We start from the raw sequence: 16,690 nt of genomic DNA on the forward strand, positions 1-16,690 counted from the left end.
CCAAAAAAAAAATCTCTTCAATAATAATGAATCGAAACTAATTCAATTTCAATAAATATCTTCAATTAATATTCTTTAAAGTTTGCATTCTGTTCACTTTAATTAATTTTATTCAAAAATAATATTAATATATATGCTTGATGTGATAATTTTTTTAAAAAAGATAAGTCACGTGAAGAAAAGCTGTCTTTTCTACCACTTTTGTTTGAGTAATGGCGGACAAAACAGCTTACAGTTGATAGATTTCACACATGGTATCTATCTTAATACTGTTTTTTTTAAGGATTACATATATATATATGAGGAAAAAATAAATGTAATTCAGTATTCTACTACATAACATTTACATTATGTAAAATAAGAACAAGAAGAAAAAAAACTAAAGTTGTTGATTCTGGTTAAGCATTCTCAATAATCCCGGTTTAGTACAATTTAATAAAGATCGTCCAGACTGAACCATTATAGCAAACAAAGCACGAGCCTCTCTCAACTTCTTCTCTTCACACAAAATATAAATCAACCAAGTGTGGCTTATCGGACGGGGCCAGAAATCAAGAGCAGCCATGTCTTTAACCACCTTAACCGCTTCCATGGTCAATCTATAGTAACAGAGACACTGAAGCAGCTTATCAAAAGAGTGTTCATTTGGATTAATCCCTTGCTTCTGCATTTCTAACATCAGAGCCAAAGCATCAAGAGGTCTTTTACTTTCACAGAGACCCTTAAGCAGAGTGCTGTACATAACTTGATCCGGCTCGCAATCTGACACCTCATACAAATCTATAGCAGATTCCATCTCCCCTGCTTCGATATGATATTTCATCAGAATAGTGTAAGTAACCTGATTTGGAACAATGCCTCCCTTTTGCATTGATTCTAGATGGTTATAAGCTTCGTCCAGCCTCCCAGCAGCGCAATATCCAGTCATAATGACGTTGTGGAGGTATAGATTGGGGACTATAGACTTTTTCACTTTCCCAATCACTTCCATTGCAAAGCTTTTTGATCCGTAGTTGCACAAAGAAGAGGAGACTGATACTAATGACTTTGTGTGAAGAAGACGTCGAAGAAGCTTCTCTTTCCCTGGCTCAACACTAACCTGCCTCTTCTTCTTTCGTGCCATAGCTCTCCATAAACCGCTAAGCAGTGTGATGTACGCGACATGATCGTGTTTAATCTCGTTTTCTCCCATCAAACCAAACAATGTAAAAGAAGACTTAAAATCTCCCTTCTTGAGGAAATGACCAATGAGCGAAGTATACAGCACCGCGTTTGGAGATAAACCGTCTTCAAGCATCTTATCGAGATACTGACATCCTTTCTCCATCATACCCATCTTCACAAACCCGCTGATCAATACCGTGTAGGTAAAAGAGCTAGGCCTAACGAAATGTTTCACGACTTCTTCAACTAACTCATTTGCTTCATTGATTCTTGCGTTTCTAGCATAAGCATTGATCATAATCATGTAAGCAATCTCATCAGGTTGAATCCCAGACTCAAGCATCTTGGCAAACGTCTCTTCCGCTTCAACAACTCTTCCCTGTCTGCCAAGAGAACCAATAATTGAGCTGTAAATAGCTACGGTAGGTCTCAGCCCAACCGCTTCCATTACATCTATAACAGCAAATGCAGCGTCTCTGTCATTATTCTTGCATAACTCATTCACCACTATCAAATACGTATCAAGATCCGGGACAAAGTCCAGTTTTTGAATAAGATTGACTAAAGAACCAAAATCCTCGATGACACCTTCCTGAAATAGACATTTGATCACTGAATTGTATGAGAATGGCAAGGGTGTGCATCCCAGGTTGACCATTTTTTCGATACGAGATAAAGCAGCGGTATATTTTCTTTGCGAACACAAAGCAGTTGTGACAACAGCAAGTCCCACAGCAGCAAGATTCACATCTTTTCTAGCAATCTTCTCAAGCAAAGACTCAATCTTTCCCTCAGTGTTTCCAGGACCATCAATAACTGGTGGATCAATCCCACATCCGTTATCAAAAATTGCTTGTAAGATAACCATAGCATACTTAAGCTCGTGGCATTTTGGGAGCATCTTCAAGAGAACAAAGTAAGTAATATGGTCCGGGACAATCCCGTTTTCTAACATCCTCATCAACAAGTCAACAGCTTTATCCAATCCTCCCTTTTTGTAAAACCCATATATAAGATTTGTATAACAATGCACGTTTCGGGATATATCTTCAACACCCTGGTTGTTCTCAAAGAGCTTCAATGCATAATCAACATTACCTTCCTTGCAGTAGCTACCAATCATTATATGGTATGTGAAAACATTCAACTGCACACCTTTTTTAATCATTTGACTAAACAGTAGCCTCCCTTTATCAAGCATACCCAACTTCATGAACCCATGAATCAAAGTGTTGAAAATACAAGGATCAACCTCACAACTTTTCTCAACCATCCGCAAGTAAAGCTGCATTGCCATTGTCATATTGTTGTCCTTGCAATATTCTTTCATCAACCAAGTGTACATGACCTTATCCACAACGTAACCATCAGCTTCCATATGATCAAACAAAGCCTCTGCTTCAGCAGCACATCCTCTTTTACAAAACCCGTAAAAGAGAGACTTATATAGATTCATAGGCAGAGGCATTCTCGTCATCTCACAGAGAGTATCCAACATCCCAACTGCTTCATCCAAGTGTCCTTGATCGCACAAACCCTTAAACAATCTCTTACAACACCAAAGCCATAAACCACTGCCTCCCTTTTTCACTTGTTCAAAGCAATGAAACCCCTCGAGAAATCGATCTTGATTACAAAGCTCATCAATTACTAAACTAGAAGCGTCTCTACTAGGAACATAACCAGAAGCTATACAGCTATCTAAATGAGCTCTAGCTTCATCGAACCTCCTTAACTTAACTAGACAAAACACCATTGAATCTAAAACCGACGAATCAGGAACCATACCATTTCCAATTACACGATCGTTGTAGAAAGTTTCAGCCAATCCAGGCTGACCCATCTCCGTCAGCTTCCTTATCAATGCGCCACAGCAACACGAATCGAGTTCTATTCCATTGTTGCCCGCGAAATCAACAACTAAAGCCGCCTCTGAAATAGAAGAAGAACCATCGATAACACGGCGAATCACTTCCCGAGCAGAGTCTACAAGACCTCTCCGACCAAGTTTGACTATCAAAGACAAACATCGAGACCGGTGGTCACCATAAGCGGCGGAGACGGCGGCTACTGAAGGGGAGGGAGATGGTTCAGAGGGAAGAGCACAAGAAGTAGCTTTTCTTGATTTCACTAAACGATAACATAAAGCCTTGGCCTTTAACATCATCTACAAACCACAACCCCAAATCTCAGGGCTTCTCAATTGAAAGCCTCTTCAGGTTCTTCGATTTCACGATTTCCCCAGTAGCAGAATCGAGATAAAGCATCGTACTTTACAACAAACAGATACTAAAACAAGTAAAGATTTTGAAGACAGTTAACGCCGACAAATAGAAGTGCTGATTGAAGTAGAACTAGTACGACGATGAGTGGCAAAGCGCGGGGTTTGTTACAAAATCCTCACAAAACCCTTGTCGTCGCCGTGTCGTCTCAGTCCAATTCGCGTGTGTTTGGTTTAAGTGTATGAACCGGTAAATTTGGTCGAATCAGATTTATAAATCTAAACCAGAATTTGCTGACGCAAAATTAAACCGATGGTTAAACTGTTGCTATAACTTAGCCCAACCCATGAAACATTAGTAGGCCCAACTACAATATATTTTCAAATATTCTTTGTTTTTTAACAGCTTTCATTCATTGACTAAACCTCATGAAAGATGTTTATAAGACAAGAAGGAACATAGAAGTAAGAGATAAAAGTTTGATTATTCATGGGTTCTCTCACTAATCGACCTGCAGCGTTGTTATTGCATCTTCTTGTCCAAACAAATTTTGCCTTTGTGAACTTTTGCTTCCAATGAATGACTTCTCTTGTCCAGTTATGAGCCGTGAAGTTGAGTACTTCTTCCCATGCCAATCTATTAACTAGCTGATTATCTCCTTCAAAGATGACTTGTGTATAGCCTCGGATCCACATCTGGTGCATTGTTGCAACAAGGCTTTGTAGTTCCGCTTCCAAGACTGTTGAACATTTTCAAATATTCTTTTCTTTTTATCAACGTTAATAATTTACAATTCTTCCTATATCATCGACCATAACACATTTACAAAAATATGAACTCAAGTTATATAACTCTGCCACACCAATATTATAAACTACACTAGTAGACTACTTAATTCTTGTATAATACTGTATATAAACAAATTGTATGATTTTCTTTTAAAGATACCTGATAAATGACATGAACATGAAATACAATCATTCTTGTCCTTTATTTGTTCTAATTTCGTAGTCATATGATTAATACATCTATAGTTCTCATTATTATTTACCATATGAGGTGACTTTAGAAACAATATTAAATAAGAGAATTATAAGAAAATGAAGGATTTCTCCCTTCATAATTTAGCATTAGGTGGGAACGTTGACAATTTGTGGAGGAAACGTGTTCACAAAGTGCAAATATATTTAGCACTAAAAAAGACATGATTATTTGTTTCATGTAATTATTTACACTTGAGCTTATTTTTCAAATAATTATATTACTTACGTCCATTGTGCACGGGTGATTTTTAATACTTTAATTTTTGTTTCTATTCTCTTGTACTTAAAGACATAAGCTTTGATTGGTTTGAAGCTCACAAATAAAAGAAGAACATATCACCGTTACAAAAATGTTGCAATTGTTTCCTTTGTAATTATGCTAGTTTATGCATGTCAATAATATGATTATTGAAGAAAAAAGAATAAGTAATATCATGCCAACATTGCATTAAAAAAAAAGGTAATCAATACACTAGAATAAAAGGTCAATCATTCCTAATCTAACATACTTGAAGATCTAATTTTTTATTATATAATATCTTGTAAGTTGCTTTTTAATAAGACAAAACTAAACTCTAAAAAAGGTCTTATTATATACAAATCGTAATTTTTCGGTCCCTGTGATTTGTATATACTGTAAATGATTATAATGTTCCCTATGATTTGTATTTTTTTTTGGTCGTCATATCCTTATAGGCTTATATGACCATGAATACATCGTGGTGGAGGAATGATCTCCGCAACTCCACAATCAACCAATCATTTTCAAGAAAACATTATTCAAATTTACACCTCACATAACATTTTCTCTTCATCTTTTGATTTGTTTTCTTTCAAAGAATGTAATTATAATTGTTTGCTAATAATTCAACTAGTTTACACTACAAAGTACAAACTAAGTGAAAATCAATTCTCTAGTTTCACACTTCCACTCTTCTTGTCTTCTCATATATACGCGTGTGTTTAAACGACTTCATCAAACAATATACTTAATATAACCAATCCTTTCGTTCTTGATTGCTGCATTCTAAATACATACATGTGTAAGTGATATGAGTGAGATATGTATAGCCCAATGAAATATGGATTGGTGTACATTATATAGAGAAAGAGGTAGATTAATACACACACTCACGCACGAGCTTCACGTGTAGCCCCCATTACTTTTGGACCCCACATAATGATAACGGGCCCCCCGTAAGGCCCACTTATTAGACCGGAAAGAACGGTGGTTCGTTGGCAATGGCTGACTTGACAGTGGCTAGGAGGACCACGCCGGGCTCACGACTCCAATCATATAATTTCTTCTACTGGGACCAACTTAGCGGCTTCAGCCACAAGATGTACTGGTGCTTACCTTTACCGTTTAAGATCCAATCGAACCAACTTAAACCGGTTGCTCACTTGGGTAAAGAAAACGTGTGGTATGATTGGTTTGGATAACTGTCACTCTCTCAGTGTTTCCGAAGACCTATCAATGTACTCAAAACCGTCGGTTTGTCGGTCCCATCATCTAATACTGTATATGAAACAGATGAAAATTTGGTTTTTTCGAAATTTAAAGTGGCATTCTCACAACTCTACATATATATTATATACATACATGATACACCTCATCCATCTCTTTATAGTACGTACATATTACTCACGAAACTAGATGCGTGCAATATTTATATATATCTTTATAAAGACCATACTAAAATGATATATAGAATTTGCAAGTATAATCATAGTGGTTCCAAGTGGAGAAATTGGAGATAGAAGCGTACTGCTTAAGAACCACCTTTTTTATTTTATTTTTATATATATTAATAGCAATATCAGAGAGACACTGATATAAGGGGAAAAAGAGAGAAAAGAGACACACTCTGCCGTCAAAACTAAAAAAATAAGGTCTAGCATTAGGTCATGATATTTACTACATAATCTAATGATCTCTAATTTCTCTGAACTTTGCTTTTGTTCAAGAAGAAATTTATAAATATAACCTAAAAATTTTAACATGGTTGAAAACAACAATAGCTTAAAATTATAGTTAGACTGACAAACCCACAAATCGATACTTATCAAATAAAAATATAACTAACGTGGTATATATTCATGTGAATTTGATGTATGACCACAACAATTAAACGAGTGAACAGAAACAAATAAAGAAATAAACGAAAATAACAAAAATTATTTTGATTGAACTTACGGATCAAGTTTTTGTTGAAAAAAATGCCAATGTGGACCATATGGTATGAGTATAGAATTTCAATCGGTCATAAAAAAATTCGATTACCTTAAGAAGTAAATACCACATATGTTTCTCTAAGTTATCAATCTTGTATCACCTACGTATGAGTATGACAATCAAATTTTCAAAGTAGTTACGTTGTATTAACTTTTTTATTCATAGAAATATACGTTCGCCTATCTTCATATATGTGATCATGCATATTCAAAACTCTAAGCCTACTTTAAAGAAAACATGAAAACGTATGTTTTCTTGACATTCGAGAATTTATTATAATGTCTAGAAATATGAATCAAATGGAGGATTTGGATGTAAGTTTAAAAGGGTTGAGAAGAACTGAAGAAGGAAGAACTCAACAAGTGAGAAGTTTGGTGGGGACAAAAAGGAAGTGAAGTGGGGACAGCACCGAAGGCGATAAGGAGCTTTTTTCTCGGCGATGATGTTCCCTGTGTTATTACGTAACCACTCATGTCACGCCACGTTATTTTATTACTGTTTTTTTTTAATAAATTATTCTACTGTTATCTTCTGTTTTTAATAGTTCACTTGTTTGTTTCTTACAATATTTACATTTACTCAAAAGAAAAGAAAAACCGTCTATTTAATTACAATAAAATAAAACACTTCATATAAGTAGTACAAAAACTTGACAAAATATTAATATACTTTTTGGTGATTTGTTTCTCTAGTTTGAGTACTCGTTGGTATCTTAATTATAAACACTAGAAAGAGACAAAAAAAATATATTTATTTAAATCTGTGTATAAATAACTGGTAATTTTAATTTTTAAGCAATCATCACAATCAAACTTTATAAGAAAATTGTCTTATCTTTGTTCATGGCTGAATCATCTTAGAGTTTTATATGGATATGTATAGTTTAATTCCCAATTTACAACTTTTAAGTTGGAATTCATATAATCTGTTTTTTCATATCAAAACACATTCAAACTTTACGTAAAGTAAGATCCAATGGGTTCAAACCTTACAATTCTAAAAAATCTGCACAGATTATAACTGCGGAAAAGTATCCTATCAACTTGTAGAAGTTCTCTCTTTCTTTCGGTTCGTTATAATTGTTCATTAGTTAAATTGTAAAGCTAAAATATATGTATATATATATATATATATAAGTTTTTCTGAACCTTTTCCATGGCTAACTATCGATCAACTATGTCACACTAATTAAAAAAACATTGTTTTCTTATTCAAAAAGAACATACGTATCCATTTCACCAAACGAATCTAATAAATAACTCGACTATATAGGATATTATATATATTGCTAGTTGACGATCAACGTACGGTCAATTAAAAAACTAGGGATTTTATAGTTTAATCTAACTATCTAAAGTGTCGTACATATTTGAGACTTCGAGTAACATCAACGCGGGAGAATAAACGCAGGCGGATAAAGGTGTGAAATGGTTAAAATTTCAACAATTTTTGTTGATGGCTAAGACGTCTAAAAGAGTACTCCATTTCTTTTTCTATCTAGTTTTAATAAACGCGATCTCTATTGTATGTTACCAAGAGTTTTTTTAATGTTTCAAGTTTATAAAAATCTTGATATGTACAATTTGGTTTTAAATATTTTTTTAGCTTACAAAAATTTAATCCTTTTAGCGGTATGAACACCAATCCACAAAACGTGAACAATTGCAGCCACGACCGCACCAACTGAAACGCTTAATTGGTATTTGTCAAATATATAACTAAAGGGAAGTAGTTTATTTGAAAAACGTCTCATTCAATGGTTGGTAGAGAGATAGTTCTAAAAGATCACATTACTTCTCTATCACACACAGTGTAGAAAGTGAAAACTTATGCAACACTTCAGGTAGAGAGAGAAAGACAGTGATAGCTTAGTTATAATTAAAGACCCCCAAAATCCAAATAGAATCTTCCCTTAATAAAGTATTAAACAAAATAAATTACAAAAAAATTATAATATAAAGCACAATTCCTTTTCCATCACGAGAGCTTTTTGTCTCTGTTTACATTGATGTGCCTATATATATGTGTATATATAAGCCTAGAGAATCCGCCATAATCGGAACACTCGAAGTCTTTAGTGTTCTCAACATAAACAACTAAAACAAGACAAAACGCTTTTGTCTCTTTCTCCAAATCTACGAGGAACCAAGAGAAGACAAAAAAAAAATCGAATACTTACTAAGCTTGCATATATATAAGAAGAAGATTCAAGTAAGTTTCTTTCAGTACAGAGAACAATGTATGTTTCTGATTTTCGGTCTTCAATATGTTACAAAATCGCATATATATATATATTCACAAATATACTCACTTTCGTTCACGAGAAGTCGAGAACAACTATGTTTCCATAATATTACATTTTTGATTTTATTCTCCTTGGAAACTATGTACGTTAACTTAATTTATCTGACGTATGTATATATGTGGTTCATATATGTGGTTCATATATATACATACGTCAGATAGATTAATGGGAGAATGGGAAGATTAAAAGATATGGGGCGTATAATTAATAATAATATGTTCATTTAACGACTGTGGAAAGTGAATTACTACTTTGAAACCATGCATAAAAGTAATTACTTTTGTTTTTGTCGACTAAGTAATTTTGTTTTTAGTATCATTTTATGTGTATAAAGTTTTGTTCAATGGAATCATTATGAGTAATCAAAGTATCAAATTTAACTTTTTCATAATGAAATGGATCAAATATACTTTAATCATAATTACTTTTACATTTTTATTATAGGCATACTTGAATTCTTAATTTCACATCAGTTCCATGCATATCTTTCTATGTACCGATGATAAAGTATGTGTTACAAATTGCCATATTGCAGAACATATAAAAAATTAGTAGATCATAATGGAGAGTCTCTCGCACATTCCTCCCGGTTATCGATTCCATCCGACCGATGAAGAACTTGTTGACTATTATCTCAAGAACAAAGTTGCATTCCCGGGAATGCAAGTTGATGTAATCAAAGATGTCGATCTCTACAAAATCGAGCCATGGGACATCCAAGGTATGTATGCATTCCAACGTTCCATTTTGATTTCATTAGTTAAATCGTAATATATACTACATAAACTAGGTTTTGAAACTTCTAATTCAAAATCAAGATCTTGTATTTTTTTTTTTTTAAATTAAAATGTTATTTTTTTGGGCTATATAGAGTTATGTGGACGAGGGACGGGAGAAGAGAGGGAATGGTATTTCTTTAGCCACAAGGACAAGAAATATCCAACTGGGACACGAACCAATAGAGCAACGGGCTCCGGATTTTGGAAAGCAACAGGTCGAGACAAGGCCATATACTCAAAGCAAGAGCTTGTTGGGATGAGGAAGACTCTTGTGTTTTACAAAGGTAGGGCCCCGAATGGTCAGAAATCCGATTGGATAATGCATGAATACCGTCTTGAGACCGATGAAAATGGACCACCTCATGAGGAAGGATGGGTGGTTTGTCGCGCTTTCAAGAAGAAACTAACCACGATGAATTACAACAATCCAAGAACAATGATGGGATCATCATCAGGCCAAGAATCTAATTGGTTCACGCAACAAATGGATGTTGCTAATGGTAATTACTACCATCTCCCTGATCTAGAGAGTCCAAGAATGTTTCAAGGCTCATCATCATTACATCAGAATGATCAAGACCCTTATGGTGTTGTACTAAGCACTATTAACGCAAACCCAACCACGATAATGCAACGAGACGATGGTCCTGTTATTACCAATGATGATAATCATATGATCATGATGAACACAAGTAATGGTGGTCATCATCAATCAGGATTACTAGTCAATGATGATCATAATGATCAAGTGATGGATTGGCAAACGCTTGACAAGTTTGTTGCTTCTCAGCTAATCATGGGCCAAGAAGAGGAAGAAGTAAATAAAGATCCATCAGATAACTCTTCGAATGAAACATTTCATCATCTCTCTGAAGAGCAAGCAACAATGGTTTCTATGAATGCCTCTTCCACTTCTTCTCCTTGTTCCTTCTACTCTTGGGCTCAAAATACACACACGTAAGATCAATCCTTAAAACGTGTGTGTAAATCCGCACGCCTATATATAATTAATTGAGGTTCATGCTTATTGATTACATATCATACATATGTCTTAACGACTACTGATTATTATTTTACACAAAAATTGTTTATTTATTGTGTTGTAACTTTATAGTTTTATAAGATCCCATATATAAATATAAAGATCATATTATTTTGTTTCTACTAGTATCTGGTAAACAGTAGACATAATCAAAACCAACACATAAGCTAATTGACAAAACAGATCGTCTACCAGTTTAGGAACACAACATCGCACTATTGACACAAGAGACAAGATTTTTGAGTGATGACATTAATCATATAGAAAGCCAAAATATACTGAAAATATATAACACAATAGTCATTGTAACTTGATTACTCTCATCGTAATCAATGAACCACAAGAGCAACAAATTGTTACGAAAATTAAGTAGGAGTGAGAATGATGGTCTTCTCGTTCGTTTGATCACAAAGATAACCATAGAAACTAACCATACTCGCAACAAAACCAACTAAACCAAAACTAACCAAACCCCTAAACCGCTTCGTCTTCATCCTCTCGGTTTTTCTCTTCGTCAACTTCTCCTCTAACGACGCATCGTCTTTATATTCTTCGTGCAACGTTTCAACCAACGAGCGAACCAAACCGGTCTCATCATCAACATTGACACCACCACCACTTTCCAAACTCTGCATGTCCGGTTCGTTAATTGGACCGGTCAACTCCTTGAAAGCCTCTTCAAGTTCGGTTAACCTCTTAGCCATGCAACGAAGTTTCATCATTCTTCTGCTCCTTCTTCACATTCCTTAACCGACGTTATCTCCGCAGTTAAAAGGGTATGCGTGAAAAGAAACCGGTCTTTGAATTCCCGGTATGCTATAGTATGATCACCATTACCAGAACCGATTACTTCTAGCAAACACTCAAGTTCTTCGAGTTTCTTCTCCAAGATTGGGTTTGCTTTCGCCGCCGCCGTCGTCGTCGTCTTCATCCTTTTTTTAACCATTTGGTTATTTTTTTTACTCCCATTTACGAAAGATTTTTAAAATAAAACAACTTCTCGTATTCTCTCGTAGTGGGTTGCGACGACGGTTTTTGTGAAATTACATTACACGTGTTATATAACCGTCTGAGGCCAAATTTACGTGGCCATACTAAAATCCACGTCGGCACTCAAGTTTTTAACTCCCTCGACGATATCGATATATTTCTTTGTAGGAATCTGCTTCATATCCATTGGTCCAACATGAAATTTATGTATTAACAAACATATAAAACCATGCATTAATCATTCATAAAAGGTACGAACCATTGTGGGAGTTTCATATTACATTGTTACATTAATATGGAACCTTCTAAACGGTGTCGAAGGTTTCGGGAAAATTCAATTTCCCGCTCCTCTGTTCCCAAATCCAGATGCCTCGTTTTCAAAATCCCAAATCGACTCCTAAATCCTAATTATTAAAAATCTTCTGCCAATTAAAAAAAAAAAAGAAAAATTACACTTCAGATTCGACTTGTGCTTCTTTTGCAACGTTTCAATTTCGTGTACCTTCGATCTAAAATTTCCAATTTTTGAAATCGGGTTTCTGGGGTTTTCCGATTTAAGCTACTCTACTCGCTCTATCTAGGGTTTGCTTTTACAGTCAGTGAGGGAAATTTGGGGGAAGAAGATGCATATAAAAGAGATATGCTTAGAGGGTTTCAAATCGTATGCGACGAGGACGGTTGTTTCTGGTTTCGATCAACACTTCAATGCGATAACGGGTCTTAATGGGTCGGGCAAATCCAATATCCTCGATTCGATCTGTTTCGTTCTGGGTATCACTAATCTCCAGCAGGTTCGAGCTGCTAATCTGCAGGAGCTTGTCTATAAGCAAGGACAAGCTGGGATTACTAAAGCGACTGTCTCGGTTACATTTGACAATTCCGAGAGACACAGGAGCCCTCTAGGCTATGAGGAGCACCCGGAGATTACTGTCACTAGACAAGTATGTTCTTTGTTTCTCCTTTCCTTCTTCTTATCGTTGAGATATCAATTCATGGGCTTGTCAAAATTTGAGACTTTAACTTGGAATTGTGAATCTTTTTTGCCAAAGAGCATGTCTTGTTTTAGTTAGGATTACAGTTGGGCTTCAGAAAAGTAGCAAAATTTGTGATGTATAAAGAATAAAGCTTAGGGGTTTTGAGTTTAGCTTCTTAACTAATGCTGTAATGTTATGGTGAAATGGGTCTTCTATTTGCTTTAAGTGACCATTTCGTTTTGTATCTTTTGGTGTTTCAAGATTGTAGTTGGTGGTAGGAACAAGTATTTGATAAATGGGAAGCTAGCACAACCAAGTCAAGTTCAGAATCTTTTCCACTCGGTGCAGCTTAATGTCAACAACCCACATTTTCTCATTATGCAAGGGCGTATCACCAAAGTTCTAAACATGAAACCTCCCGAGATTTTATCCATGCTTGAAGAAGCTGCTGGAACAAGAATGTATGAAAACAAGAAAGAAGCTGCACTCAAAACGCTTGAGAAGAAGCAAACCAAGGTTGATGAGATTAATAAGCTCCTTGATCATGAAATTTTGCCGGCTCTGGAGAAGTTGAGGAAAGAAAAATCACAATACATGCAGTGGGCTAATGGTAACGCCGAACTGGATCGACTAAGGAGATTCTGTATTGCCTTTGAATATGTTCAAGCAGAGAAGATTAGAGACAATGCTGTTTTTGGAGTTGGAGAAATGAAGACCAAACTCACTAAGATCGACGAGGATACAGAAAAGACGCAGGGAGATATACAGGAAATTGAGAAACAGATAAAAACTCTGACTCGGGCAAAGGAAGCCAGCATGGGGGGAGAAGTTAAAACTCTGTCAGAAAAAGTGGATTCACTGTCTCAAGAAATGACACGTGAGTCATCTAAGCTTAACAACAAGGAGGACACCCTTTTGGGAGAAAAAGAGAATGCTGAAAAGGTTAGAGACAGGACCAAATTGTTATGTTATCTGTTACTAGAAGTGTTATAGATTCTCAGCTATTTCTGGCGTTCATGACTTCCTACTTGGTTTTGACAGATTGTTCACAATATTGAAGATTTAAAGAATTCCGTAAAAGAGAGAGCTGCTGCTGTGAAGAAGTCTGAGGAAGGAGCGGCAGATCTAAAACAAAGATTCCAGGAACTCTCCACCACATTGGAAGAGTGTGAAAAGGAACACCAGGTAGTACCACTAAATAACGTCGCTCTATTCCGTGCCAAAAAATATCCATTCTGTTTTATGTTAATTGGGTTTATGTCCCTTGATTTTTAGGGCGTACTAGCTGGTAAGAGTAGTGGAGATGAAGAGAAATGCTTAGAAGATCAACTACGGGATGCAAAGATTGCTGTTGGAACAGTTGGAACAGAGTTGAAACAGCTGAAAACCAAAATAGAACACTGTTCAAAGGAGCTAAATGAGAGAAAATCTCAGTTAATGTCAAAACGTGAAGAAGCCGTTGAAGTGGAGAATGAACTTGGAGCCAGGAAAAATGATGTGGAACGTGTAAAAAAGACACTTGAATCTATTCCTTATAATGAGGGTCAGATGGAAGCTTTGGAGAAGGTTAGCATGGTCACTTAAGTTAATTTTGTCTACTTCTATATAAAGTATCCATCTCTGACTGAGATAATTGTTTAGGACCGCGGAGCCGAACTTGAAGTTGTACAAAGGCTGGAAGATAAAGTGCGTGGGTTATCAGCTCAATTAGCAAATGTTCAGTTTACATACCGCGATCCTGAGAGGAACTTTGACCGTTCTAAGGTGAAAGGTGTGGTCGCAAAACTAATAAAAGTAAAAGATAGGTCCTCAATGACAGCGTTGGAGGTAGACTATATATCTTATCATTTCATAGTACACATTGTTGGATCTAATTGCCTGAAGTTACTTTGCTTTTCTATTTTCAGGTGACTGCTGGTGGGAAGTTGTATAATGTTGTTGTTGACTCAGAAGATACTGGAAAGCAGCTCCTTCAGAACGGTGCTCTTAGGAGAAGAGTTACAATTATACCTCTGAACAAAATCCAATCCTACGTTGTTCAGCCTAGAGTGCAGCAAGCGACTGCTAGATTGGTATGTAGTTATATTGTTTGGTACTTTCAAAATTAATCTCTTTGTTTTCATTTTCTTTGCTAATTTTCTATTATATTTCAGGTAGGAAAAGATAATGCTGAACTGGCACTTTCCTTAGTCGGTTACAGCGATGAACTAAAGGTACCCACCTGCATATAGTAACCTCCATCGCTGAGAATTTTTATCTCACGCATGTTTCTTTTAAGTGTTGAATTTTCAAGTTCAACTTCATATTCGTGTGATATATGTATTTTGCAGAATGCCATGGAGTATGTTTTTGGCTCCACTTTTGTTTGCAAAACTACTGATGCAGCCAAGGAAGTAAGTATTTCCCAAGCATTAATATTAATTACATGTGGCTAGCGCGTTCAGCTTCTTTTCTTGTAAGAAGATGTTAACTTATGTATGACTCTATACGTAGAATATGTGGTGTGCACATTTTTTCCATTGAGCTCCTTTTTAGTAACTCTTGACGAATCACATCTGATAATGCTATTATAAAGTTTATCAATGTTGTGGGTTATAGGTGCAACATCTACCATGATTTTATTCCGACTGTCTTCCTACTATTTTATTTATTTATTGCTTCTGCCTCTAGAGTTCAGTCTTTGATTTTTCCCTCATTGCTTCTTTTGCAGGTTGCTTTCAATCGAGATATTCGGACTCCAAGTGTCACGCTTGAAGGTGATATTTTCCAGCCAAGTGGTCTTCTTACTGGTGGGAGTCGCAAGTATGTCTTTCTTTCTTGAACGCTTAGATCTCTAGTTAGGGTCATCTCCTTGATTTTTTACGGGTGTGGTTCAGAAATGCCTAAAACTCAAAAATAAAAGTTTGTTGGTCATATTTTTTCCTTTGCCTTAGGGGTGGAGGTGATCTCCTCAGGCAACTTCATGACCTGGCAGAAGCTGAATCAAAATTACAAGGACACCAAAAAAGGTTGGCTGACATTGAAGCGCAGGTAAACCCTTAAGCGATTCTTACGAGATAGGTCTAAATATTTTGGATTTTGACAGATACTAGCCATATTTCGAAATTACAGTAAAACCTCTATAAATTAATAATATTGGGACCATGAAATTCTATTAATTTATCGAGGTTTTAATTTCTCGATAAATTAATAATTATTAATTTATAAAGAGACTTTCCTAATTTGGTAAAAAAAGTTTAAAAATAAAATTTAATCATTATGATTAATATTTTTATAAAACCAATTAAAATGAAAATAGCAATTATCATGTTTTGAAGAAAGTACTCAAATTTTTTTTTTACAGTTAAATATTAAAAATGAACTCTAATAAAAATTATATACATATATTTATATAATTTTATGTAATTATTAATTTATATTATTGATGGAACCATATATTTACAAAGAATTTTCAAAAAAAATATTATCTTATTATATTATCGAATTATGTCCTAAATTACACTAGTCCCAACTTGGGACCGAATAAATTTATTAATTTATAGAGATTATTAATTTAACGAATATTAATTTATAGAGGTTCTACTGTACTAAGAAACTGATAAAGTAGTAGCGTACTAATGCTCTAATTGCTCTCTATAGACTCCTCATGCCACACAGAGTTAAAGTGCTTTCAGTATTTTAAACGTATACTGCTGGTTTATCTTGACATCACAGATCAGAGAGCTTCAGCCTCTTCAAAAGAAATTCACAGATGTTAATGCACAGTTGGAGCTAAAAACGTATGACTTGTCCTTATTTTTGAAGAGGGCTGAACAGAATGAGCACCACAAGGTTTATATCTCCATCTTCTATCTATATCTTTTAAGCTAAATTGTTAGTTTCGTTGGGTTTTTTCTTGATACTTGAAGAACATGGGTTTATACTTTCCATCATTT

General features: G+C 35.2%; 3 protein-coding genes and 1 pseudogene across 3 annotated transcripts in view; 2 read left to right on the top strand and 2 right to left on the bottom strand.

The window, feature by feature from the left end:
* LOC104763632 (pentatricopeptide repeat-containing protein At5g62370-like) lies at positions 372 to 3,603 on the bottom strand. The gene has a single exon (XM_010486982.2). It carries the CDS (start codon positions 3,329 to 3,331, stop codon positions 380 to 382), a length of 2,952 nt encoding a protein of 983 aa, XP_010485284.2. The 5' UTR covers positions 3,332 to 3,603; the 3' UTR covers positions 372 to 379.
* On the top strand, positions 8,728 to 10,872 carry LOC104762374 (NAC domain-containing protein 101-like). The gene is made up of 2 exons (XM_010485649.2): positions 8,728 to 9,691; positions 9,842 to 10,872. The coding sequence occupies exons 1-2, from the start codon at positions 9,532 to 9,534 to the stop codon at positions 10,708 to 10,710; spliced, it is 1,029 nt and encodes a 342-aa protein (XP_010483951.1). The 5' UTR covers positions 8,728 to 9,531; the 3' UTR covers positions 10,711 to 10,872.
* On the bottom strand, positions 11,010 to 11,812 carry LOC104762375 (annotated as a pseudogene).
* LOC104762376 (structural maintenance of chromosomes protein 2-1) overlaps positions 12,170 to 16,690 on the top strand; it is an 8,521-nt gene continuing 4,000 nt past the window's right edge. The window contains exons 1-11 of the mRNA XM_010485651.2: positions 12,170 to 12,722; positions 13,017 to 13,697; positions 13,797 to 13,940; positions 14,031 to 14,321; positions 14,397 to 14,582; positions 14,663 to 14,827; positions 14,909 to 14,968; positions 15,086 to 15,148; positions 15,466 to 15,557; positions 15,689 to 15,785; positions 16,470 to 16,586. Coding sequence (XP_010483953.1) covers positions 12,405 to 12,722; positions 13,017 to 13,697; positions 13,797 to 13,940; positions 14,031 to 14,321; positions 14,397 to 14,582; positions 14,663 to 14,827; positions 14,909 to 14,968; positions 15,086 to 15,148; positions 15,466 to 15,557; positions 15,689 to 15,785; positions 16,470 to 16,586 — 2,214 coding nt within the window. The 5' untranslated portion in view covers positions 12,170 to 12,404. The remainder of the gene's footprint in view (positions 12,723 to 13,016; positions 13,698 to 13,796; positions 13,941 to 14,030; positions 14,322 to 14,396; positions 14,583 to 14,662; positions 14,828 to 14,908; positions 14,969 to 15,085; positions 15,149 to 15,465; positions 15,558 to 15,688; positions 15,786 to 16,469; positions 16,587 to 16,690) is intronic.

Source organism: Camelina sativa, chromosome 18 (assembly GCF_000633955.1).
Source record: "Camelina sativa cultivar DH55 chromosome 18, Cs, whole genome shotgun sequence".
Taxonomy (NCBI): domain Eukaryota; kingdom Viridiplantae; phylum Streptophyta; class Magnoliopsida; order Brassicales; family Brassicaceae; genus Camelina; species Camelina sativa.